Raw genomic sequence first — 26,490 nt, 5'->3', positions numbered from 1 at the left:
GGGAGGAGGTGGCAGCAGCTTCTGGGGCCCTCAGACTCCTAACCCTGGAGCCCCCCAGCTCCCACCCGGACCGTCTGAGAAAGAATGTCGCCTTGGTTGGAAATAACCCCAGCAAAGTACACCCAGAGCCCTCAGGCGTCCCCGGAGGTGGGTCCTCACATTTTGATGGCCCCATTTTGCTTATGAGAAAACTGAGACTCTGGAGACCCAAGTCACACGGTAAATGAGTGGCAGATGTGGGAACAGACTAGAAGGCTCCCAACTCCCTGTCCGGGACCTCCCCCTGCTCCCCGCGGCCCCCTGCTGTGGCTCCTGGAGTTTGAACTGAAACTTCTGATCACGCGTGGAGCATCAGCTCGATGCTGGACTCCCTGCTCAGCACTCTCTGTAAACCACGCTCCTTGTGTCCATCAACAGCCCGGTGAGGAGTGGGCTGTTATCCTCCTCGTTTGGCAAATGGGGAAACTGAGGCTCAGGAGAGATCACCCAGTTAGCATGGAGGAGCCCCAGCCCAGAATTGTGGTCTGGCTCGGAGCTGTGTTTCTCCTGAACCTCAGCTTCAGCATGCAGCCCGGCCCCAGGCTGCTCAGGAGCAGCACCCCTGCGTCATGGGTCTCTCTGTCCCCAGCACCCAGACCCAGGCAGCAGGGGGTGGGCAGTGGCAGGATTTTGTGGAATTGAACGGAAACTGCCCAGCCTCACCCAGTGCAATCAAACGTGTGTTGCACAAGGCTTTGCACAAAACACATATCCCTACTACACGCCCGTCTGTCTGTCTCATGCACACACTTGCTGCAGCTTGGACATGCGTGCCTGGGGACGTCACAAAGGGACATGCAGCGGACATCCCACGAAAAGAAATCTCATGCACAACTCCTGCCACCCTTTCACTGACGTCACAGACACACACCTGGGCCTGCGGCCCCAGCCCAGACCCCTAGGACAGAACAGAGGTGGCCCCGTTCCTGGAGTTTTTACCTTCACTCGTCCACACTGCAGGCTGCCCCCGTGTGTATTTGTGCATCCGCCTTGGCGGGCAGCCTCAGAGCCACCTGGGAGCGATGTGGCTGGCTTCGTAGAACGTTGCTGGCCTTTGCTGCTTGTGAAGGGCCCTCTGAGATCCTCCTGTCCATCCTGTGGTGTCCTGCTGGGCACACCGAGGTACAGAAAGGGGCAGATACTCATCTAGGGTCACGTCTGGAAAGTCAGTGGTAGAATGTGCCAGGAACCCAGGCCTTCTGCCTCCCAGGGCTTGGATAACGCTTCTCCTTGCCCCAGCCCGTAGAGGAGACTGGTGTCCAAGAACTGGCCCTTGTGATGGGGAAGGTCGCGAAGTGTGACCCAAATTTGTCGTGCTGCTGCTTTTTGGTCCCTGTCCTTTGGTTTGGTCTTTGTAAGAAGGGGGCGAGAGTGGATAGACCATCCTGCCAGCCTTCTGTCCCCGCCCCCTGCCCCTTACGCCCCTTTGCTCTCTCCTTCCAGAGTTCTCCTTTGGGGTCTCTGGAGCAGCTCAGATCTCTCCTTCTCTGCTACCCCTCCCCCTACTCCAGAGTACCCTGGTTCCTGCCGTGGAGGCAGCCCTGCTGGGCGTCTGCCTTCAGTCCCTATTGCTGCAGGAGCCTATACTCTCAGAATGTCGGAGCTCTTAGTCTTTCGAGAGGTGATTATTCTTGGGCAGATGGCGGCCCTTTGAGTGGGTGATTAATTTAAGGTTCTCTGAGCCACTCAAGGGGCCTGCAACTGCCTGGGGAGCAGGGAGAGAGGAGGGCTCTGCACACTGGACCCTGCCCCCAAAGGAGGCTGCAGGGGACCTCTCCAGACTCGGAGCAGAGGGCCCAGGTTTCCCACCCCTTCCTCCCCTGCACCCACGTGGCTCTTTGGCCAGGGCCCACCTGACCCTCTTGTACGCTAGGGGGCCCAGCAGGGAATTCTGAGTGTCTGCCTGGGGGCAGCTCTCATGAACGCCCCCAGTGTGGGAGTTGTGGGACTGGAGTCAGGGAAGAGGGGGGACTTTGTGTTTCTCCAGAGGCTGCCCCACAGGGGGCTGAGAGCACAGGATCCAAGTCTGACAGATGTGCGTTCATTTCTGGTTCTGCCCTTAGCAGCTCTGTGTCCTTGGGCAAGTTACTTAACCTCTCTGAGCTTCAGTTTTCTCGTCTGAAAAATGGGAATAATAATCCCTGCCTCCAGGATTGTCAGGGCTAAATGAGTGAAGGTCTCTGATGCTGTGCTGGGCACAAATGTTAGCCACTGTCATCATCACTGTTACTGTTAGATGTCGTTATTAGCCTCATTCTCCTCCCTGGGGAGAGCTTTGGCGGGTGTCCTTGGCTGTGCATGGTGAATGTGTCGGGTGTGCCAGGAGAGGGTAGGAGCTGTGATCGCCTGGATTACGGGTGAGCGGCTCTGCATGAGGAGCCTGAGGACGCGTCTGGTGGACTTCCAAAGAGCATCTGGGCTGTGCCTCGCCCGCTGCTGGCCCGCCCGCGCTCAGCCTCTTCCTTGCCTTCTCTCCTTGAACCCTCCCAGCTGTTCAGTCAGACAGGCACGGTGTTACCCTCAATCACACTTGAGGAAAAGCAAGGCTGGTGAGGGGACGGCACCCACTTGCCCAAGGTCACGCAGCTGGTGAATGGTGCACCTGGACTCCAGCCTGGGTCCCTAGGCCCTCACGGATTTGTTCCTTCCTTCACCTGACAAGTATGGTTAAAGAGCGTGGTCTCTGCCCCAGGCCTGGGAGGTGGAGGGAGACAGATGCGCATGCAGAGCCTGCCTGGACCAGCCGCACCCCCCCACCCCCCCGCCTCCTCCCCGCGGGCCTTGCAGAGAGGTCTGGGCGTAGGTGTGAGCGTGTCTATGTGTGTACGGGGAGGAGGGTGTGTGAGAGTGGCAGTGTCCAGCCGAGGTGTGGGCCTCATTGGCAAACCCTGCGGCTAGCCCAGCCCCAGGGAGGTGGAGGTGGAGCCATGATGCTCGGGGCGGGTGACCAGGGACCCCTGGGAGAGGAGGGCAATCCCGGACTCTCGCCTGAGCACAGCATCCTGGGGAATGGGGATGGGGAATCCCAAAGGAGATTTAGAGGTCTCAACTCTTACTGGGAAGGCGCCCACCCCACTCCACCCAACCCCTGAGCCTCACTATTCCCTTCTGTGAAATGGGGCTAAACAGGAAGTGGACGGCTCAGGGCTGCCTGGCACAGAGTGGATGAATGGGAGGCGCAGTTGTCTCAGCCCTCGAGTTTTGTAGGGTGGGGGGTGGGGAGTTCTCCCTGGGCCCCTCAGACTGGGCAGCACCTAGAAGGGCACCCAGGAGACTGCCTGCCCCCTGCTGGGGCTCTGACGGGCTGGGGAGAGGGTGCTGGTCAGACCTCTGGGGCTCCAGAAAGCCCCCCCAAGGGCTCCAGGCTTTCTGGGCACCTCTGTCCCTGGGACAGGATCTGCCTGGCCTGGGGGTTGGCACCTGGTGGGGTGAGGATTGGGAGGGGCAGCCCCAGGCAGCAGACTAATTGGGCTGGGAATCCATGGGCAGCGCCTGAGGGAGGCAAAGAGAGCAGGGAGCTCAGCGATTCTTCCCTCTCTGAGATTGGGGGTGAACAGAGCACGGAGTGGGGACTCCGGCCTAGGGGCCGTCTGCCGTCTCTGCAGGGAAATCTGGAGGGCACTTTCTCCTGGACTCCTCGGACATCTAAGTCAGGAAGGTGGGACAGGGGGACAGCTTGCTGGAGATAAATGGACCCACTGAAGCAGGAGGGATGGAAGTCAGACAGCAGGAAGGACTGACTGCCCAATAACCAGGAGGCAGAGTGAGATTCCCTGGAGTTCTCTTTCCAAAGCTTGGGAACTCATGTCTAGCTGGGCTGGACAAGATTTACTCTCCTAGTTGTCTCTATCAAGCAAGTGGCACCCCTCCGTCACAGTATGAAGGAGGGGAGGAGATAGAGCATGTTTCCTTGGAGCCCAGCTCTGGGGCGATGGTGAAGGACCTCATCAGGTACCCTTCGGCTTTTGAGGGACAGTGGTCAGAGACCCTCTCTTCCGCCTTCCTTCTCTGCCGCTCCCGCCTGGGAGCTCACGCCCCTCCAGGTCACCGTCTTTGGGTTTATTTTTTGCTGGGCTCGGCTTTCCCCGGGGAGGGGAGAGAGTGGGGAGAGAATGAGGGGAGAAGGAACAGCTTTGTCAGCACAATCCCGGCGGCTCTGCTCCTGCCCTTCTTGGCCCGGCTGCCACCCTTTTCTGGAGGGACCGGTCTTGGGGACCATGGGGACCCAGACCCTGGTGGGACCTCCTCCCCTGGGGCAGGACCAGCAGGTCCAGAATAGGCCTCCCTGCCATCACCCTTTCTGCCATTCGTCCTGCCGCAGAGCATCAGAGCCAGACGGGCCTCAGAGCTCAAGCAGATCACAGCTTCATTTCACAGATGGGGAGACGGAGGCCCGGAGAAGGACCTGTTGCCCAAGGACATGGCACATGTGGCCTTCCCCGCCACCCCTCCTCACTAGGTGGGAGTAGCGCTGGAGGAACGCTGCCTCCCAGTTCTGTGCTCCGAGAGGAGGGAGCAGCCCTGATTTCAGCCACCCATCTAATTTTCTGACCTCTGGGGACTGGTGGCTGTCTGGGAGAGACAGAGCATAGGGGAGGAGAGTGTGACCCGTGGCCCAGCAGAGGGAGGGAGGCTCCACCTGGAGGTGTGGTGAAGGCCGTGTGAGGGTGTCAGCCCGCTCCCCCCTGCCCTTTAGCCTCCTTTTTGTTAAAAAATAAATTAGCCCTGTTTTACAGCTAGAGGAATTGAGGTCCAAGGCCAGCATAGCTAATCAGCTGTGGAGAGAGGCTTGGGACCCAGGATGTGGCTCCCTGGGATGCTGGGATGCTGCCTCCGGAGGGTCTGAGCCTTTGGGCCCTCCCTTCTTGAACGAGCCCTGCCCTCCACTCTCCTCCACCTGCCTGTCTGGCTCTTCCCTCTCGGTTCTGTCAGCAGCTCTGCCTCCTCTTTCTGCCCCCTGAAGGTTGGGGCTCCGCAGGGCTCTGTCCTGGGTCCTCCTCTCTGAACACAGTTTCCATGAGCAGGGGTCTCGTGCACTCCTGCAATGTCAGGGGTCACCTCTGTGACGACAGCCTCGCCCTCTGCAGTTTTGTCCTGGAGCTTCCTGTGTAGCTGCTTGTGGAGCCCTCACCTCTGCACCCCGTGGGCACCCCAAACTCAGCATCACTCTCCAGACCGACCCTCCTCCCGGCAACAGTGACTCCCCCATCCCCACTCCCAAGTCAGGAACCTCCTCCCCCAAGCATCCTTTGCTCCTCGCCTAAGAAACAACTTGTCCCCAAATGTGCTCTTTAATGCTCCAGGTGCTTTTCCTTCTGCCTCAAACTCTCTCCCCTCTCCCACCCACCCCATCATCTAGCAAACTCCTATTCATCCTTCAAATCCCAGTTTGAACACCACCTCTTCTTGGAATCACTCCCTGCCCACCCCACCCCAGGATCAACTGGGGGCCCTCTGGACCCGCCAGAGCTCTGCTCACCCACCCCTCTGTGTCTGTGCTCTTCTGGATGGTGGGGGTTGAGCACTGTGCATGGTTGGGAGATAGTGCAAGTTTGCTGAGCCAGGGAATGAAGGTGGCACTGAGGCCGGATTATAAGGATGAGGAGGGTTTTACAGGTTAGAGAGAAGCCGAGAAAGGTCCCCGAGGTCCTCTGTGCAGGCACTGAGCTGGAAGCACTCGTGATTTCTGTCCCGAGTGTGCTCTAGGTAGAAGAAACAGCGAAAGTGAAGGCTTTGAGGTGGGCTCTCGTCCTCTGCCCGCTGTCCCAGGACCTGCAGAGCCTGGTGGCGCAGGGCCCTGAGGGTGGGGCCTTGACTGTCCGGCTACGGAGGCGGGCTTTACCTGTGGACATGGGGAGCCATAGGCAGTGGTAGGACAAGGAGGTGCCACTGTCTGGGCCCCAGGGCTTGACGGATCTCTTCCCAGGAGCTAGTGCTTTGCAAACGCTGGGCCATTCAGTTCTCCAGCACCGCCGTGTGGCAGGCACTAGTATTGTTCCCATTTTGCAGATAGGAAACTGAGGCTCAGAGAGGGGAGATTACGTGCACCAAACAACATAGCTTGTCTGTGGGGGAGCCAGGATTCGAACCCATGTGTGTATGACTCCCAAGCACAAGCTCCAGATGGTTCCCAGACACGTCAGCAGACTCGGGGTTTTCAGTGGCCTGAGGCAAAACGGAGGGAAATAAGGACAACATGGTGACTTTTTCATAAAGCTAAATTTATTCCATTTAAAGGACTGTCTTTTAGCCTGAGATTATGTCCTTTCTTTTATGAAATGATGGGGCTGGGAATTTTTTAAAAATGTTCTTACTTGGCAAAATAAAAAGTTGACAACCTCATGCAGTCCTCAAAGTGTTTTTGAAAATTTTACCGGTGGTGCGTGAAATGCCTGAGTCTGGGCAGCAGCCTGTCTCCTCCCTCCTGAGCTCTGGGGCCAGAAGTGGGTGGAGTCTGGGTGGGGATGGAAGGTTAGAGGGGCAGAGGAGCTGACAGTCTCCTCCGGCTGTTCCTCCTGGGCCTCAGGGCCTGCTCGCCCTGGAGGGCAGTGAGGACCAGCCCAGGGCTCTTGCCAAGAGTGTGCTGGGGGAGTAGGGTCAGCCAGAATCAGGCCTCACCCCTCAGTTAAAGGAGCACTGGACCAAGAGTCAGCAGGCTGGGATTCGGCTCCCGCCTCTGCTTTCTAAAGGCTTTGCGACTCCAGGCAGGTGACTCAACCTCTCTGAGGCTCCAGCTTTGGTCCATCTATCCATGCCAGCAGGCATGGAAGCCCGAGTGTGCAAGGAGTCTGTGGTGCAAGAGGGTGGGACCAGGCGTGCCGGGCCGTGGTGGGTGTGAGGGGCACTCAGTGTACATTCGGGGAGCAGGGTACGCCTGCCTGCTGGGCAGCTTTCCGCAGTCACCGCCCTCTCTGGGTCTCAGCCTCCCCCTCCTGCTGTGGCTCTCAGCAGTAATAAAGATAATAATAGCAAATGCTTACGGAGCGCTCACCGTGGGCCAGACACTCTCCCAGAACTTGCCAGGCCTTCTCTCACATTCTCCTCTCAACCACCGTGAGGGCAGTACTATGATTGTGCCCATTTTTCAGATGAGGAGGCTGAGGCACAGAGAGGTTGAGTAACTTGCCTGGATTCAAACCCCAGAAGTCCAGCTCTAGAGGCTGGGATCTTACCTGCCATATTACGCCTAACTGGCCCTGATGGGCCTGCCTGCTGGGAGGCTGCTATGAGGACGAGTTGAGCTTAAAGTTCAAGGTCCTCTCCCCCACCCCAATTCTACACTGGGGACTTGTTCCTTCCTGCCCGTTCTCTCATTTGGGAAGCCTTCACTGGCAGTTGCTCAGGGCCAGGCCCTGTCCCAGATGTTGGGGACAGAGCAGCATCTCCCTGGGGGAGATGGGCCAGGAGGCTGGCAGAGTTCTGGGGGAGCCCAGCATAGAGGTGCCAAACCCAGCCCCAAACTGGGCATGGCTGGGAAGGCTTCCCAGAGGAAGAGGTTTAAGTTGAATCCTGAAACATGAGTAGGAGTAGGAGTCAACCAGGCAAAGAGGAGCAGGGATGAGCATTCCAGACGGAGGGACTAGCCTAGGCAGAGCCCAGACGTGAGGCTGAACAGGGCGTTTGCAAAGACCGCAAGAGGTCAGGAGAGTGGGAGCCTGGAGAGGGCAGGAGGTGTGCAGAGAAGAGGCTGGGACGTGAGCGACGATGGGATATGAGCAAGGCCAGGCTGAGACTGAGTTCAGGAAGGACCTGAAGACGGGAGTGCCATGGGCAGATCTGTACTTGAGAAACACCTCTCCGGGCCTGGTGGGGAGGATGGCAGGTGCAAGACTCCGGCAGGGAGCCCGGGGATGCCATCCTCTCGGCCTCTTTTCCCTCTGCCTTCCCCTCCCAGCCCAGCCCCCTGAGCGACTCCTCTGGAGCTGCCCCTGACCCTGCCAGGGCCCGCCGGACCTGGCCTGGAGCCCTAGGACTTTGCCTGTAGGGAAACTTCCGCTGCGTATGCAAAGCCTGGCCTGGGGGAAGGTGTGTGTGGCTGAGCTGAGGGAGGCTTTGGAACGGACCCGTGGGTGCCGGCCCTGAGGCTGTGTGCACAGGGCGCCTGGGGATATGGGCTTGGGGTCTCTGGAGGTCCCCAGAGCGGTGGCCTGAGAACAGCCCCGTGAGAGCACCCCAGGGATTTGGCCCAGCTAACGCTGAGGTGCCCTGGAGAAAGGGGCAGAGCCAGGTGACTCAGGCTGCCCCAGCAACTTGTTCTCTCCATTTCTCGCAGCTCAAGAGGGTGTGGAAATCACTAGTCTTACCCAGCCCCCTCATTCTACTGAAGGGGAAACTGAGGCAAGGACTAAACTTAGGTCCGTGATGGAGCCCAGACTGGAGCCCAGGCTCAGCCCGAGTCTCAACGATCCCCAACAGCAACAAATAACAGTGAAAACCTTTCGGCAGAGCTGGCCTGGGCTCAAGTCTTCACATCCCAGAGCCTCAGCCTCTGGGGCCCAAATGCTACCTTGTGCTGTGAAGGGGGTCCCCTCTCCCAACTGATGGTCCACAGAGCACTTTCAGGCACGCCTGGCCCATCATGGGGCTTCATTAACGTTTGCTCGGTGAATCCCACTGAATTCTACTAACAACCCTGGAGGAAGATTTTATTACACTGTTTTACACTGAGGCTCAGAAAAGAGAAATGACTTACCCAAGGTCATTCAGCTGAGAAGTGGCTGAGATGGGGCTGGCGCCCAGTCACCTGTCTAGGACCACAGGTGGACACAGCCCCAATTTTGAGCCTTTGCTCTCAGTGAAAGTTGGCTGATGTCCCAAGCAAGGCCCAGCAGTTGGCTGGGCAGAGAGAGAGAGCGTGTGTGTGTGTGTGTGTGTCTGTGCATGCACACGCACACATGCTTGTGCACAGCCTGGCCTGCAGGCTCTAACTCAGCTCACACCAACCCCAGTGCCTCCGAGCTCGGGCCAGGATGCAGCTGCTGCCCCATGGAGGAGGGGGCCTTTCCACTCGCCCTCCTGCATCGAGGGGCTTTCTCTTGGCCTGGCTGGCTGGGGAGAGGAACTGGCCATGGCGTGACCAAGAGGGCACCTGCCAGCCCTTCCCACAATTGGGTCTGGCCATCTAATGCCCTGCACATGACAGGCATGGGGTGGGCCCCAGGCTGGGAGAGGGATTTGCACTCTCCTAATCCGGGGGCTGCAGCCCTCCCTCCGTCTTGGCCGGGGCCGTGGGAGAGGCTTGTCCCTGTCCCCGTGCCCAGAGGCCCCAGCTCAGATCCCTGGCACACGCCCAGCTCCTCTGCTTGGGGCCTTCCCCTGCCCTGCTCATGCTCCCTACCCTCGCACTGCTTGAGCAGAGTTGGGACTGATGGGGGTAAATGCTGGGCATTTGGGGATGATGGAGACGCAGTGCTGTGCACATGTGGGGCTGAAGGATGGGGGCGATGGCAGGAAGGATAGGGCCCGCGTTGGGGCAGAGTAGGGGGAAGGATCTGTTAGGGGTGCAGAGCTGGAATGTTTGGGGCTAATCTTGGGCCACCCCTTCCTGGAGAAATTTGGCTACAAGTCAGGGAGGCAAATGTGTGGGCCATGCCCCCCCTTGCTGGGCGGTAAACACAGCCGTCGCCCAGGAGACGGGCCCAAACATCCCGGCCCCCCACGGTTATTTATACCAGGACTCCCTCTCCTTCTCCGGCCTGGTCCGGCCTCTCATCCACTCCTGAGCTGGGGGACCTGAGTGGAGGGTCCAGCCCCCTGTCCAGGTGGGAGGCCCAGCAGCAGGCCTGTCGGAACCCCACCAAGGACTGGGCACTCACCACCTCCCAATGGCCCGTCCGTTGGAGGCACCGGGCCTCACGGATGAGAAATGTGCTCATGGAGGCCAAGGCCTGGGCAGGAGGCAGGAGCCCTGGGACTGAGCGCTGAATTTGCTGTAACCTGCTGCATGACTGTGGTCCCTGGTACCCAGAAACCTCAGCCTCCCTTGCGTCTACAAGGAGGGAAGGGTGTAGCTTAGTGCTTTGCAAACTGTTTTAAGCAGTAGATCTGGTTCTTTAAGTGAAATGTGACAAACGAGTGTAGAATATAAAACCCATCAAAGCAGGGCCACTCTGGGTGGAGTCGAGGGTGGGGGCCCAGAATTCTGCCCACTCAGCCTGTATGGCCCCGCATACCACCAGCCCAGGGCCTGCACATGGCCCTCCTTATTCTAGAACACATCCCAGGTAACCCTGGCATTCCCTGGTCAGATCCCCGTGTCTGCTTCCAGGACTTGCACAGGCCTCTTTCCCAGGTCACCATCCCAAGGGCCACCATTGTGTGAGCACCCCTAGACCCAAGGGCAGCTCTGTGCAGCCAATGGAGATGGCTCCTGTGGCAGTCACAGCAGCATACCCAAGGCCCCCCCTGGTGAGAGATGAGCCCAGTGTGGGAAGAGAAGAGGGCACACCATGGGCTAGGGCCCAGAAGTCAGCAGGGGCTGGCTGTCCTCTCCCTCCCAGATTCCAGGATGGGACTCCAAGGGGTCCACGTTTTTAAATTCAAACCTGGCCTTCCAGATCGTTATGAAGGCATATGTGTCAGGAAGGATGGAACATATTTTATTTAACAGCTTGTTAGCTTGATTTAAACTTTAAAATATTTAGACTTGTAGTATGTGGGTCTCCACTTGTACTCTTTTCCAGCCCCACCAGTGTTCAGGATGGGCCCGCCCTCCCCCCACCCACCTCTGCAGAAACCCCAAGATGCCCTAACCCAGAACTCTCGGGCTTCACAGGACAGTGAGAAAATCGCGACTCACTGATGCTCAAGGCCCTGGCCACCCGCGTCTTCCCGTTCCCTCCTAGATACTGTCTGAGCATCTACTTGGCCGGCCTGGGGGGTCTGGGGAAGTTAGAACTGGCCTTGCCCTTGTGGGTGGATCCTAATGGGTGGGGGGGCAGGTGCACAGAGGGAGGAACAGCCTCAGCACAAGTGGCCCTGGGGTGCCCAGAGGGGGCCAGGAATCTCAACCAGGGGCTATGGGAGCATTTCTCCCCAAAGCAAATCAGAGATTCTTGGGGAGGTAGGAGAGACGTCCCAAGGAGAGGAGAGAGCAGCGAGGTCACCACGGGGTTCGGAGGGGTGGAGTGTGGCTGCTGCTGAGCGTGTGTGCAGCTTCCAGCTCTGGGCTGAGGAGCTCGGGGTTTTACGTTGTAAACAGTAAGGAGCCATTGTAGGACTGTAAATGGGGGCGGGGCACTCGTACTGCTAGGTCAGTGGACTGCGGGTGGGCATGCGGGTAGAGTTGGAATCACAGTGGAGTCCATGAAGAGGCAGCTGGAGGGAGAGGGAATGGTAGAGTCCCGGGCTGGACAGGAGTGGGAAGTGAGGGGCTAGGAAGAAAGAGGTGATCCCAACTCTGCCTTCTGGAACCTTTTCTCCTGTCTCTTCCTTTCCTCTGTCGCGGTTCTTGTCTCCTTCTCCTACCATTCCATTGCCCTGGGTCTCCATGCTCAGGAGAGGGGCACCCCCCTCCAGCCCCCTTCCCCAAAGGAGATCACTTGACATAGATGGCAGGGTGGGAGGGCGCAGCTGTATAAGAGGGGACCACTCATTCATTCATTCACTCAACAAATATTCATTGAGAATCTGCGATGCACCAAGCCCTGTTATAGGCGTGGGAGAGAGAGAAGTGAACAAGATAGAGAAGTTGCTGCATTATGGAGGTTACATTCCGGGGGCCGGGGCACCAGAAACTGTATCTTTCCCTGGTCTCCACTCTCAGGCTTTCTGGTCCATGCCCCTGGATGCCTGGGAGCGAGGACTCTCTCCGTTACCCACTCATTAGTTCCAGCTGCCCTCATATGGGCACGCATCTCTCAGAACACTGAAGAGGGTGGACCAGTGCCCAGGGCCCCGACCCTGAGGACCACCTGTCTCCATAAGACAAGCCCATGCTTGGGGGTCAGGACCTGGGCTCAGGCCCTAGTTCTTTTTACTCACTTGTGACTTTGAGCCCCTTACAAGGACCTTCCTGGCCTCAGTTTCTTCATCTGTCAAATGGGGCTTTGGGGAGTGAGGGAAGGGAAAGAGCAGCCAACTCCAGTATTCCTCATTAGTGGACCGCTCCTTTGGCTGTGGGTGGAGGTGGAGGGGTGCCAAGGACTCCATATCGTCATCATTATCAACAAAAGATAATAATAGCCGCTGTCTGTTCTGCTCACTTGGGCCAGCCTTCTGCATCTTCTCATTTAATTTGTTCCTCACAACCAGCTCTCTCTGGGGGATGGTCTTCCCTCCCCATTTTCCAGATGAGGTAATTGAGTCTCAGTAAGGTGAAATGACTTCCTCGAGGTCACACGCGAACCTGCCTGGCTCTGGGAGCCCTTAAGGACGATGCTGTGAGGGTGCTGCCTGGCACCTGCCCCTCCTGGCACTCAGCCTCCAGAGTAGTAACCCAGCCCTGGGGCCTCCCCCCTCAGCCCCCTTGGGGGCTGGCACCACCCCGAGCCTGGGCACTGGGTCCCGCGACACTGGCCAGGGCAGTACCAGGGGCCGGATCAGGCCAGGACCCGACTTGGGGGTCATGGCACCTCTGGGTCCCGGGGCGCTCAGTCCCCGCACCCGGCGTCGGTGGCGTCGCGCCCCTCTCTCCGCCCCCGTCCTCGGGGACGCGGCGGCACCTTCACACTTTCCGCTTGGCCCGCTGCTCGCCTTTCAGGCCGCAGCGTTTTCAATTGTTAATTTGGAAACGGAAAAAGAAGCCGGCTGGGCGGGGGAGGTAACCGGAGCCGCAGCGCCGCCCCCGCCCCTCCCGCGCGCGGTGCCGGGTGTCGGCGAAGCCCCGCCCCCGGGCCTGCCCGGGCCCCGCCCCCGCCGCGCCCCGCCCCCAGCATGCCCCGCCCCTCCAGGACGTCCCGCCCCGCGCCGAGGCGGCGGGCCCACCCTGGGCCCCGGGACCCTGCAGCGCGGAACCGGAACCGGGGCGCCTCTGCGCAAGCGGCGGGGGTCCCTGCGGGGGAAGGGGGCGGAGGGCCGTGCCGGGGGAGGAGTCCCCAGGAGCCCTCCTCCCCGGGAGCCCCTCCCTCTCTCGAGGAGCCCCGCCTGGTGGCAGCCTCCTCTGTGTCCCGAAGTGAACCCAGGCCTTTCTGCAACCCCGGGACGTCGGGCTCATCAGGGCCAGACCCCTGCGTTCAGACTACCGCGCCGGGGATCATGGCCGCATTAGACAGATGAAGAAACTGAGGCCCGGAGAGGGACGGTTCTCACGCATCCCGGGCCGGATTCTTGAGCCTGGTGGGGGTCAGGGTTAGAACTGAATTCAAGCCTCCTGTTGTTTTGGTTCTGATTCGTGTGGGGTTGTCTTCCTCAGAGGAGGAGGGGGCGTCAGGACCAGAGAGACACTTTGTCCTCTTCCCCCGACCTCCAGCACCATCTCTGTGGTTAGTGGGCTCTTGGAAGTTCTGCTTTTGTCTACCCTAACTCCTCCTTGCCATCGTTATTCATTCACGGAGGAGTTTGGGGGGTGGAAGGAGGTCCCTCCAGACTTTCCACGCGCAGGAGCACCATGCAAATAAAATGTAAAGGACTCTGCGGGAGAGTCTCAAGTGCTTCAGGACCTGAGACTCAGTCCCCCTTCGGGAAGCTGAAATCTCAGAGGAGCAGGAAAAATGGGGCCCTCGAGACCCTTCCTCAGCCCCTTCCTCTCGCTGAGGAGTAAACAGACTCAGAGACAGCTTCCCAACTCCGCAGCTGGGGGATGGCAGAATCAGGATAGGGAGCCTGTGGACCCAGAGTCCTAGCTCTGTCCACACCCCTGTGCCTCCCCAGCTGCTGCCCCCAACCCTGACACGTCTCTCAGAGCCACCAAGCAGACTGCTGCCTTTTAGAGGACTCTGAATCAGTCGGAACCACATGCTGGGCAGCCTCTCCCCTAAAGGCCAAGGAAACCGAGAGGATGTCTGTGGATGGGCTTCCGGCTTCCAGCCTAAGACCCTCCTAACCACTCTTCCACTTTGGCCGTGGAACAGGCCCAGAGAAGTTGCGCTTCTGGCCCAAGGTCACACAGCAAACCTTTCCTAGCTGTCAGAGCCCATTAGAGTCAGTCCTGCCAGATTCAGTCTGGCTGGTCCTGGATTTGGTGTCCCCACAGGGAGCAAGGCTCTCAGGGCAGCTGCAGCCAAGTGCCCCAGGTGTGGCCTGTGAATTTGCATGCCACTTTGCTTATTGGTAGCAAAGGCCCTGAAGCACTCCTCCTGATCAGGCCCCCTAACCTTCCACTGGGTGGGATCCTCAATGGCTGAGTCTGCAGGACTCCCAGGCTGGGCTCAGTCTTGGAGCCTGTGCTCCCCAGGGGACCTGGCCCTCTCAGAGCTCCTGTTCCACCCTGTCAGCTCTTGGTGACTTCTCTGCACCCGGAATGCTGAGAACCAAGTGGCGGGGACTAAGCTCTTTCCCCTGTTTTGGACTCTTCTCTCCCTCCCTCTTCCCCCTTTGCACAGGTTCTGCTGATTCAGAGGACAGAAGTCTCCTTAGAGGTGACCCTGACCCCTGCCAGGCTCAAGTAGCTGGAGGCCTGGGCAATCCTCGAACCCAGTGCCACCTGGTCACATACAGCAGGAAGGGCAGAGGCAGGGGCCAGCCTGATGCAGAGAACATTTGAGATGAGGGTGATGGGGCAGGTACCTGGGTCCTTCCAGAGAGAGAGGAGAAATCAGAAGAACATTACCTTAGGAATTGGGAAATCTGGGTGCCGGGCCCAGCTCTGCCTCTGATCTGCTGTGTGATCATGGGTAGGTCATGCGCCTCTCTGGGACTCAGTTTCCCATCTATAAACGCGAGGACTCACTGACTCTAAGGGATCTTCCAGAGCCAAAATATAGTCAGTATCCAATCACCTCTTGCTCTTGTACAAGTCACCATCCAATCTTGCTTGGATCGTATACCATTAGCTCCCCAGCTCAGGCTGGGGCAAATGCTGTCGCCCCCTCCCCCAGCCGCTCACCACACTCAGCAGCTCACGTGATCTTTCGCAAACATAAGTCAGATCACGTTACTCCCTGCTCAGAAGGCCCCAACTCACTTAGAGTAAAAGCCAAAATCCTCCCAATAGCCAGTAGATGGTCTGCTTTCCACCTCCACTGCCTCTCTGCCCTCGCCACCTCCCACTCTCCCCCTTGCTCACTCCACACTGGGAGCACCCCTTTCTCAATGGTTCTGGAACACACCAGGCACCCTCTGGCTCAGGTCTTTTGCACTTGCTTTTCCCTCTGCTCCCAGATACCCGCATGGCTCCCTCCCTCACATCTTTGCTCTCATGTCACCTTCTCAGAGCTGCTTTCCCTGCCCACCCTCTGTAAGGTAGCCCCCTGACTCCCATACCAGTACTCCTTGTCCCTCTTCCCAACTTGATATTTCTCCCTCATCACCTGGCATTTTGAACCTTTACTTGTTTATTTAGTATCCATCTCTCCCCGTAAGATGTAAGCTCCGTGAAGGCAGGGACGTTGTCAGTCTTTGTGCCTGGCCCATGGTGACCACTCAGGAAATACTTACTGAATGAATGAGTGGATGGATGAGGGTGCGAGTGAGTGCCCTGTGTGGATGGAAGTGTGGAGCCAGGAGGAGCCAGTACGGTGTTGGCACCCTGGGGAGATGGGTGGCGTCAGTCAGAGGTCCGTACTTGGTCGTCCCCTGTCTCAGAAGTTTTTCCTCAGCACCCATTCTGAGTTGGGCACAGGGCATTCAAGGTGAACAGGACAGGACTCTCAGCCAGCTCTTGGTCTGTAGGGGGAGGCATAGAGATGGGGATGGGGGATTAAGGAGGCACAAGGTGGGGGCTCCCTCCTGACTCAGCTAGGCTGGAGGAGGGGCAGACACAGCAAGAACGAAGGTGGGGAGGGAAAAAAAATCCCTGCTTGCTGTTATGGGGGAAGAGAGCTATGACAAGGGGGTGTCAAGTGCCAGGCTGGGCACTGAGTGCTGGAGAGTGAGCTGGCAGGGTGGGTAAGGGCCTTCCTTGCAACCATGCTAAGTGGCTTGAGCCTGAGCGCTCAAGTCAGTGGAGTTCACCCTTTTTGAAAAAGCGGCAAGGGGGCAGCCCCATGGCCGAGTGGTTAAGTTCGCCCTCTCTGCTTCAGCGACCTGGGCTTTTGTCAGTTTGGATCCTGGGCAGGGACCCAGCACTCATCAGGCCACGTTGAGGTGGCGTCCCACATGCCACAACTAAAAGGACCTATAACTAGAATATACAACTATGTACTGGGGGGCTTTGGGGAGAAGAAGAAGGTAAAAAAAAAAAGCAGCAAAACTCTTTGTTCAAATAAATCTTATGCCAAGCCTAGCATGTAAAACTGAGTCGCCTGAATCCACATGGAGCTAGCTGCTCAGGTGGAACCCAGGGAAGGTTCCATTGGCCGTCTTAAGTTTCCAAAATCCGGGCTGCCTATATTCCACTCTTAGTTTGCTTTCACTTCGCTGGCCTCCTGCTTGGGAACCCAGGCACCGTTCATTTGAGGAGTCAGCGCTGCCCGGCCGGACCCGAGTGGATGGATGGCCCCTGCTCTCTCCTCATTCCCACCCTTGGCTCGTGTTGCCATGTTGCTCAGCCTACTTACCTGGTGCATCAGGTAGTCTGGCTGGCATGGCAGAGGGAAGCAGCGAGAATGAGTGGGAGGGTGTGGAGCCAGTCCAAGTGCGAGAGGATGAGGCTATGACTCATTAAACACCCTGTCCAGAAGATGCTGCCTTCCATGTCCTAGGGGGCCCAAGACTCTTCATACTAGCTCGGGAAGAATTGGCATGTGGAGGTGGAGGACCCCTACTGCAAGGAAAGGGCATTTCGTAGAGGCTTCATGGCAGGGAGCACATGTGGGCTTCGTGGAGGAGAGAAAGGGAGATGAGATTCTGGAGCGGCAGTCTCATCTCCACTTCTGTCTGCACCTCTGCCCACTTTCCTCTACGGTTCTTGGTTCTATTCCTGAGAAAGACAATCTGATTGGCTCAGCCCAACCTATGGAGGAAGCTTTCTTGGGTCAATGGCCAGCTCTAGATGAATCAGTGGCGGCCAGGAGAGGGGCCTGGAGCCATGTGGTACCATATAGAGTTGGCCCTTCCAGGGCTGCGGTGGCTGTCGGGGCCATCCCCAGGACTGCCCTGCATCCTTGTGCACCCTGGGCAATGCAAAGGATGGAAATGAAATCCAGCCTGTGCTCAGGGTGGGTTAGCCCGGAGCCAGGGGCGCCTGTTTCTAAGGGGGCCATCCAGACAGGTCAACTTTTTATAATTCTTCAGGCTAAAGGGAATGCCTTTTCTAATTGGTCCTCCAAGAGGGGGCATTTTTTTCATAGTTTGTACTATGTTCTGGCAGCTGCTGTCCCTCCAGGGACATTCTCAAAGAATCTGGAGCTGAACCGAGGGCCAGCCCTCTCCCTTCCACCCCGCTGTAGAGAGTCATAAGGCTGAGGGGACTTTAGCCATCACTGCATTGTCCCCCACCTTCATGTTGTGCAGAGGGAAACTGAGGCTCCGTGGAGACCTCAGCCCTAGCCCCGAGCCCCAGTGCAGGCCTCTAGCCCAGGGAAGCAGCGGCCGTGGCAGCAGCAGCTCTGGTGTGGGGCCCTGGGTCACGTGCTTTTGCTCCCTTTGCCATATTTAGAATCGCTGGATCAGGGGAAACTTCTTGTCCCAGCCCCTGAGGATTCTTGGAAAGAGCCTCACTCTGAGGCCTGGCTGACTGGCCCTCCCCTTTATCCCCCTGCAAGAGAAAATAAGAGCCCCTCTCCCTGAGGAGCACAGAGCACCCCCCTGTCAGGAAGTGCCTCTCAGGTCTAGCTGAAGTCCCTTCTTTGGTGTCAGCTCTGGTTTGGGGTTTAAGCAGCCCTTTTCTGCTGGAAGGGGGAGGGGTCATGGCCTCTGCCCTACAGGAACCTTGGCCGAATGGGGACAGACTGGCCCCAGGGTCCCCCAGCTGAGGGAAGACAGAACCTTGCCTTCAAGGTTCTGGTCTGGGCGGGGGCGAGGAAGGGTCACACACTCCTCAGGCCGGATGCAGAAATGAGGGAGCCAGCCGGTGGCCAGGCAGGCGGCAGACACTGGCAGGGCTCCGTCTGGGAGGAGGGACACTGGAGAGAAGGAGGGAAGGATGAAGGCCCAGGTGGAAGGAAGGGCAAGCCTGGATCTGCATTTATTTTGGCGTCTTTGGCGGGTGGTGGGGGCGGGGTCCCCTGATCCCACATGGGCTGCTTCCTCCCTCAGGATCATCAAGGCTTAAAAACAAACAAAACCAAGGATGCACATCTGAAGCATCTGTGGTGTTCTGAATGTTTCCTCCCATCCTCACCATTGGGCGTAATGGTCCTGTGTTCTCCTGGGACCCCTCCCAGGGCCATCCTCCACACGGGCTGTTTCAAACCTTCTCCATCTCTCAGACCCCCACCCACTCTGCTCCCTACCCCTGAGAAGTGGACCTGGCCTCCTCTTCACAGAGGAAGTTGCAGCCCCCAGTGGGAGCTCTCTGGCCTCGCCTGTGCCCCAACCTCCCCTCCCACTTGGTCTCGCCCCGTCCCTGCCTGTCACCATGGCAGCTGGCAGAGTCCTTCCTGCTCAGCACCAGCCCCCCCCTGCTCTGGATCCCAGCCTCCCAGCTGCCCTGGGGACTTCATTCCATTGATCACTCCCTCTCTCTCTCCTGCAGCTCCAACTTCTCTCTCTCTCCTGGCTCGTTCCACTCTGGCTCTCTCATCTTAAAAAAACAAACAGACCATACCCTGTGCTCTCCAGTCTTCTCCAGCTACCAGGCTTGGCCTCTGCTCTTTCCAGTCAAACTTCTGTAAATAGTTAAACCTACTCTTACTGTCTCCACTTCCTCTCCACCCCTCTGCCTTCTCACCCCGTCTGGGATCTGGGCCTGCTCCGGTCCTCCCCTCCCTCTGTGGCTGCTCTTGCCAAGGTGCCCAGTGACCAAGCTGTCACCAAATCCAGTGGACATTTTTCAGGCCTTATCTCGCTTGCCCTCTTGGCAGCAATTGACACTGTCATCCGCTCCCTCCTTCCTGAAACACTTCCTTCGCTTGGCATCTCTGCCGCCTCTCTCTTCTGGGTTCCCTCCCATCTCCCTGGCTGCCCCTTCCCCCTCTGGGTGGAGGGTCTCTCCTTCCTCTGTGCATTTGGGGTTCCATCAGGTCCTGCTCTGAATTCGCCACATGCTCTTTGGACTTTCTCAGCCACTCCCATGGCCTCCAGTCACCACCTCTACCCCCAGTGCCCCAAATCCACATTTCTGGCTCAGGTCTGTCTTCATACCCACTCTGTGCACAAGATCCCACAGCTCTCTCAACATGTCCCAAATGGAACTCATCACCCCACACCTGCTCCTCCACTGGGGTCTCCCATCTCAGTTCACTCATGGCACTTCCATCCATCCAGTGTCCAGACCAGAAATATGAGTCATTCTCCTTCATTGTCCCCATTTCCAATTAATCACCAACTCCTAAAACTGTCTCTAGGCTATCCACTTCTCTTTAGTGCTGCCACCAGCATCTCTCATCTGAATTATTGGGGAGCTTTCTGTGGCTTTCCTGGTCAGTCTTACCTCCTCTTCTCCACGCTCCACACTGCCCCTGAGTGGTGGTCCTGAAATACAAATCAGATCATGTCATTCCTTCTATTAAAACTTCTCACTGGCTCCCCATCTCCTTTAGGACTCACAAACCTTCATAATGCCTGAGGGTGCCACTCAAGGTCCCTGGATCTGGCCCTCTCGGATTTCTCCACTGCCTCGTCACTTTAGGCCCACACCACCCAGAACTACTGGCCGCTGTGGGCTCCACAGTGGGAACTTCAGGCTCCCACATCCCTGTTGCTTTGTAAATCTTGCCTCCTCTGCTTGGGGCACCCCCACCCCTGTCCTCGTCACCTCCAACAAGTCTTCATGGATCCCTCCACTTTAGCTCTGCTAAAGCCATCGTGGGGCTCCCCCCAACGCCCTAGGCACACTGTCATCACCTCATCCATTATGTCACCCGCTGTTACACTTGTTAATTTCTTGGGGGCCTGGATTATTCATTTCTGGCTTTATAATAAGTCTGGCTGAATGTAGATGGTAATTAACATTTCTTAAGTGAATGTGGCTCAGAGGGGTTAGGCAAGAACCTCTTTTCTGCTGTGCGGCCCCTCCCTCCCATATCCCCATCTCTCCAGCCTCCCAGCGTCTGTCTCTCCAGGGACATCCCCAGAGAACCTGGACCTGAGCTCATGGTTGACCCTGTCCCTTCTACGTCACTGCTGGAGAGTCATAAGGCTGACATCCCCCACCTCATGGTGCAGACAGGGAAACTAACGCCCAGAGAGGTAGTGAGGCTTGGTGGTCCAGGTGGACTTGGGTTCAGGTCCTGGCATTATAGCTTTGGACAAGCTAGTATACTTTTCTTTCTATCTTTTTTTTTCTTTTAAATAACAGCTTTGTTGAGATATGATTCACATACCATCAAATCCTTCCTTTTAAAGTATACAATTCAGTGGTTTTTAGGATATTCACAGAGTTGTGCAGCCATCTCAGTGTACCCTTCTGAGTCTCCGTTTCCTTATTGGTCAGCCTTGGGTTGTTGTGAGAAGTGGTTAAGAATACTGTCTGCACGCAGAGGGCTGGGCACAGTGCCTGGCCAATAGAAAGCCCTTGGCCAGCAGAGCAGTTATGGGGTCACCCAGCGAATCAGGGGTGAAGCTGATGTTGGCATGAGACCCAGCTCCCCAGCAGGCCTTTCCTCACCTCCCCTGCCCGTTGCGGCTTCTGGGCAGTGATTTGAGGAAGGCTGTGGGGCAGGTGGGGTTGGGGGGAGAAGGCAGTGATTGCACTTGTTTAAAAAGCCTTGAGTTGGCTAATAATTGAGTCAGCCACAACCATTCTTACTAGCTAAGCCAGTGATTCTTGAAGTGTGGTCCCCGGAGGAGCAGGATTGGTGTCATCGGAGAACTTTGTAGAGATGCAGATTCTCAGGTTCTACTTTATACTTACTGAATGAGACACCCTAGGAGTGGGGTCCAGAAACCAGTATTTTAACAAGCCCTCCAGGTGATTCTGGCACCTGCTGTAGTTTGAGAACCACGGTCCTAAGCAAACCATTCACATGTTCCTTGCTGCCCTCCTGAATGAGGGGGACAGCATAGAATGGCTGGGGATGGGGAGGGTTGTGATAAGTCTCGTAATAAGCCCCAGCCAAGCAGAGCCCACCAGGCAGCACCCCCTTCTCCCGCTCTGCCTCCTTGGCTGGGCAAAAGAGAACATGGGCCCCACCCTGCAGCCAGACATGATGGGCAAAGATGCTCCAGAAGGTAGCTGCCAGTCTGGCCCCTCTGCTGGGGCGGTTCTAGAGGGCCCAAGCCAGCCAGCTCCTGTGTACCATCTATACTTATACAGATGGAGAAACTGAGGCCCCAGAGGGGACCAGAGATGATCCTCAGACAGTCCTTGCTTGTTACGTGGATGAAGTCACACTCTGGTTCTGGCAGACACAACCAGACCCCAGCTCAGGGCTCCTTCGCCCTGTCTTCTCCATCTCTAAGCCCAGACATTGGTCTCCTTCCTGCTGCCCCGAGAGTGGGTGTGAGGACCCCTCAGGAAGGCCAAGGCAGCTTGGGGGTCTACCGGAGCTGTGGTTCTAGCCCCAGCTCTGCCACTGATTCACTGTGTGATCTTGACAGGTCTGTCCCTCCCTGGGCCCCATTCCTCACCTGGAAGATAAAGATAATTATGCAGGTGCCTGGGACACCAGATGTTCTCCATCAGACCAAGTGTATCTGTTCGACTGTGTTGAGCATCTAGGTGAGGAGACTCCCGGCCAGTGCAGGAAGGCAGTGGGAGGGGCTTTTTCAACAGCGTCCACCAAATGGAGCTGTCGAGATCAGAGACCTGCCTTCTCCCTTCTCAGGGAGGATGCTGGGGAGCCTGATGAGTCACGGATGGATGTGCTTAGAGCTGTGAGATCCTCCTCAGTGGGTACAAACTGTGGGCTTCTGCGACGTGGTGTTTTGATGTCTGTTTAATGTGAATTCCTGCTATTCATTTCCTCAGTCTTTCAAAGATGCTATGAAAAAATAAATAAATAAGCAAGATAAGGAGAGAGAGAGGGGAGATAGGCCATTATTTTGGAGAGGGGGTGGTTGGGGAAGTCCTCTCCAAGGAAGTGATGTTTGAACAGAGACCTGGATGAGCAAGGGAGCAATAAACAAGCAGAGGAAACAGCAAAGCAAGTGCAAGCTGGGACATACGTTTGGTGTGCTCCAGGAATGGCAAGGAGGTCAGAATGGCTAGAGCACGGTGATGGAGGGGAGGTGTGAGAGGGGAGATCATCAAGTTCAAGAGGTGAGGGTGGGACCCAGATCTCGCAGGGCTGTGCTGGACACGACACGCTGAGACATTTGACTTTCGCTCTCTAAGAGTCATGGGGAGTTGTGAACAGAGTGATGGTTTCCAGCTCTGCATTGTAGGAAGATCGGCCCAGCGGCTCTGAAGAGAGGGGCTTACAGCAGGGAGACCCATCGGGGCGAGACGGTGGCGGCTTAGTCAGGGTGGTGAGCCGTGGTGTGTCCACGGATATATTCTGAAGGTAGAGCCAATCAAGATTGGCCTGCAGCCCTTCTCAGAGGACGGGGCTGGATGGGATGGCCTCGGGGAGGACACTTCTGCCCCTGAGCCGTGTGTCAGCCGCAGTCCCTCTCCGTGGACGTGGCTGCTGCGTTTTCTGTGGTTAATTATTGAACACAAGGAGCTGGTGCTCTCCCCTCCTCTCCCCTGCCTTAGGTCTTTGCTGATTCAGCTCTTGCTGGACCTGGCCAAGGAGGCCTCCTCCTCACGCATTCATTCAAAACTCTGTACCCACGTCTGCCACCTACCTCCTCCACCGGGGGGCCTGTGCTGGGATGCAGCCCTAAACCTGCCCTCCAGGAAGGCTGGGAGCCCCTGGCCAAGGCGGTGTAAGCAGGCCAGGGTGGAACCTGCCCTTTCCGTGTCTTCCCTCCCGTCAGCCCCCATTTTACAGATGAGGAGGCTGGCTCAGAGAAGGTAGGTGACTTTCCCAGGGCCACGCACACACAGCAGGACCAGGATTCAAACCCAGGTGTCTCTGACTCCAAGCCCATGCCCCTGCCAACATGAACAGAAAAAAGCCATGTAGATGAAACTACTCTGTATGATACCATAATGGTGGATACATGACCTGATACATTTGTCCAAACCCATAGAATGTACAATATCAAGAGTGAACCCTAATAGAAACTGTGGCCTCTGGGGAATAATGATGTGTCAATCTATGTTCATTGTTGTAACAAATACACCGCTCGTGGAGAGCATTGCAAAAAAAAAAAAAAAAGCCATGTAGAAAGTGACTTGGGACACATACAGGGAGGCAAGCCTTGGGAGGGGAGCTCTGAAGGGGGAGCAGGGGGATGGGGGGCATCCCAGCAGGCTCTCCAGAGCTGGGAGCGTCTGTGAGAGGGAAGGGTGCGCAGTCTCAGGGGCCAGCGAGGTGTTTTAGGCAGAAGGCAGTGTCACTGGTCCCGGGTGGGGAGACGGGGAACATCTGCGGAAGGCCGTGGGTCAGCGCACAAGGGATGCATTTCCAGAGAAGCCCGTTTCCCGAGGAGTCTCTTCCAGGACACGTACATGTCCAGCACACCCCCCGTCCCAAAGAGGAGCACTTCCGGGAGTCCAGCCTCTTTCCCTTTGCTGCATCTGCAGCCTGCGCCTCTTGTTCTGTCCTCCCTCACATATTCACATACTCCCGAGGCCACCAGCTTCTCAACTCACGCCCTTTCCTTTCTTCCCATCCCCTGAGAACTTCAGAAACCCCGGCTCTAATTTCATCTCTGTCTTGGACAGACTGGATGACCTTGGGCCAATGCCTCTCTCTTTCTGGGTCTCAGTTTCCCGGTGAGCGCAGTTGAGGGTGAGGGAAGTGTTGCATGAGTTGGGTTCTAAAGTTCCTTCCATTTCTAAACATCTGGTGCTGGGCCACTCAGTGGCTTCCCACTGTCCTCAGGGGAGTCCCAGGCCTCGATGGCATGGCTTCACGCTGCCTCATCCCCCTCCCTCCACCCTCTCTCCCTCTGCATCCTTCCCTCCGTGTCCCCGACCTACCCCCCCTTCCTTCCATAGCTGCTCATTATTTAATTCCATAGGAGCTCACAAAGGCAGAGGCTGTTACCCCCATTCTGCAGAAGAAGCCACACGCCTGCCACCTGGGAGTTCATAGAGAAGGGGGCTCCCTCCCTCAGCCGCTGACCTCCCCTGCCCCCTGCCTGACCTCTGGGGCACTTCTCTCAAGACAACCTCAACACCCAGCCAGGGGCTAGGGCCACCACTTATGAGTGGCTGAGCCTGGAGGCATTTCCTGCCTGAAGGAACCTGAGCTGGCTTGTCCCCGCTGCCAGCCCAGACAGCCCTGCCTCTCACATCTGTGTGACCCCCTCTCTGAGCTGCAGCCTCCATCAAGGGCAACGGAGAGGGTTGAAAGGTGTCTGTGAGCTCAGCAGCCCAGAGCTTGGGGGCCTCTCTCTTTGGTGTACAGCACAGAGCCACAACTCCAGTCAACTCTCATTCTGTTTCTGCTTTCCAGATAATTCTTCCCAAATAATGCTTCCCTCCTCCTCTGACTCTGTAGCCTCCTGTCAAAGGCTCCTCGGCTGTCCTGTCCATCCAGCAGTCTAACCCTCTCCTTTGTGCTGCTGTTGCAGATTTTTGCTGGTCTTCAGCTGCCTGGTGCTGTCCGTGCTGTCCACTATTCAGGAGCACCAGGAACTTGCCAACGAGTGTCTCCTCATCTTGGTGAGTGCCGGAGTCCCCGGCTGAGGGAGGCTATGTAGTGTGCAGAGAGGCTTCTCAAACCATGGCTCAGAGAGCCACTTGCTGTGCTGTGTTCCTTGAGCTGGTGGCTGTCCCTCTCTGGGCTTCATCCCCTGCTTTTTGGCAGGCATTGGGGGGACCTCCTGCCTCTATGTCAGGGCTTATGGTGGGCCCAGAGAAGAGGCGAGTAGGCCCCACTCCTTCTCAGGACAAAACCCGTTAACTCCAGCCCTAGTGTGATGGGTTGGTTTTATTCCTTAAACAGACACACCTCGGAGGGGGACAGCTGACGGACAGCCACCCTTGATGTGACTCAGTCTGGCTTCCAGAGTCTGGGGTGGCTGGAATGGGGAGGGCGGGGTGAGGAGAAAAACCCAGACAGCTCATGGGGACAGGAAGGGGACGACAGACTTGAGTGTTCAGTCTCTTTGGAAGACACGGAAGGGGCCACCTTCCTTCTGGAATCCTCCTTAGATCCATGGAGGTGTAAGAACCTCCAGGAGAGGAGCTCTGAGGAAATCCGAGCAACCCTAAGCCCGGGACTCAGGGCTGGGCCGGTGCTGTGGGCCCTGGGCCCTGGTCCTGGAGAGGAGGACCAGCACTCAGGCCGCTGCCCCACAGGAGTTCGTGATGATCGTGGTGTTTGGCCTGGAGTACATCATCCGGGTCTGGTCCGCTGGATGCTGCTGCCGCTACCGAGGATGGCAGGGCCGCCTCCGCTTTGCCAGAAAACCCTTCTGTGTCATCGGTAAGAAGGCATGCCCTGCCCGCACCTGACTCTTGACCCCAAGCCCCAGGGTTGACACCTGTACCCACCCCTGACCCAGCCCTCGGCTGCCTTCGCAGACTCAACGGACCCTCCTGGGGTCCGTCCCCCCACGGTCCTAGGAATCCCCGACCTCGGGTCCCGACGCGGGGTGGGCTGACTCCCCGGCGCCGGCCGTGACCTCGCCACCCCCGCCCCTGCAGACTTCATCGTGTTCGTGGCCTCGGTGGCCGTCATCGCCGCGGGCACGCAGGGCAACATCTTTGCCACGTCCGCGTTGCGCAGCATGCGCTTCCTGCAGATCCTGCGCATGGTGCGCATGGACCGGCGCGGCGGCACCTGGAAGCTGCTCGGCTCGGTGGTCTACGCGCACAGCAAGGTGCGGCCGGGCGCAGCCAGGGGTGGGGAAGACTAGGGACTCAGCGGGGGCGAGGCCAGAGGGGGCTGTCTCTGGGGCAGGGGCGGGACCTGCGGGGGACTCAAGACCAGGCAGGAGGCGGGGCTTAAGGGGCGGGGCCAGTTCGGGGCCGAAGCTGGGCCGGGGCGAGGCCTGGGAATCAGGACAAGCCAGGAGGCAGGGTCTCAGGGGTAAACCTTGAGAGTCTTCCTTGGCAAGTCCCAGGTTCGGGTATCCACGCTCACAGCAGAGTGAGGGGGCGCTGGGGGACTAGATGTAGGGCGGGATCGAGGCCTGCAAGTGGGGCTTAGGGGGCGGGGCAAGGTGGGCTGGGGCGGACCCTCAGCGCGGACCTGGAAGGCCAAGGGCGGGGCTGGGGCGGACCCTGCGGTTGTAGGAGGGCCTCGCCGCTTCGGGAAGGCGGGCAGGGTCTCCTTGAAGGGAGGCGCTGAGACAGAAAGGCGGGCCGCG

At 57.7% G+C, this 26,490-nt stretch overlaps 1 protein-coding gene across 10 annotated transcripts in view; it reads left to right on the top strand.

Annotated features, from left to right (window-relative positions):
• Nucleotides 1-26,490, top strand: part of KCNQ4 (potassium voltage-gated channel subfamily Q member 4) — a 52,794-nt gene that overhangs the window by 3,660 nt on the left and 22,644 nt on the right. For all 10 annotated transcript variants that reach the window (XR_011537427.1, XR_011537428.1, XM_070610054.1 and 7 more), the window contains exons 2-4: nt 24,748-24,838; nt 25,478-25,604; nt 25,826-26,001. Coding sequence is in view for 8 of the 10 variants with exons in the window: in XM_070610054.1 (XP_070466155.1) it covers nt 24,748-24,838; nt 25,478-25,604; nt 25,826-26,001 (394 nt within the window). In the remaining 2 variants the exon portion in view is untranslated. The remainder of the gene's footprint in view (nt 1-24,747; nt 24,839-25,477; nt 25,605-25,825; nt 26,002-26,490) is intronic.

Source organism: Equus przewalskii, chromosome 2, assembly GCF_037783145.1.
Source record: "Equus przewalskii isolate Varuska chromosome 2, EquPr2, whole genome shotgun sequence".
In the NCBI taxonomy this organism is placed as follows: Eukaryota; Metazoa; Chordata; class Mammalia; order Perissodactyla; family Equidae; genus Equus; species Equus przewalskii.
Note: the sequence above shows the minus strand (reverse complement) of the source record. Positions and strands in the feature narration are given on the sequence as shown.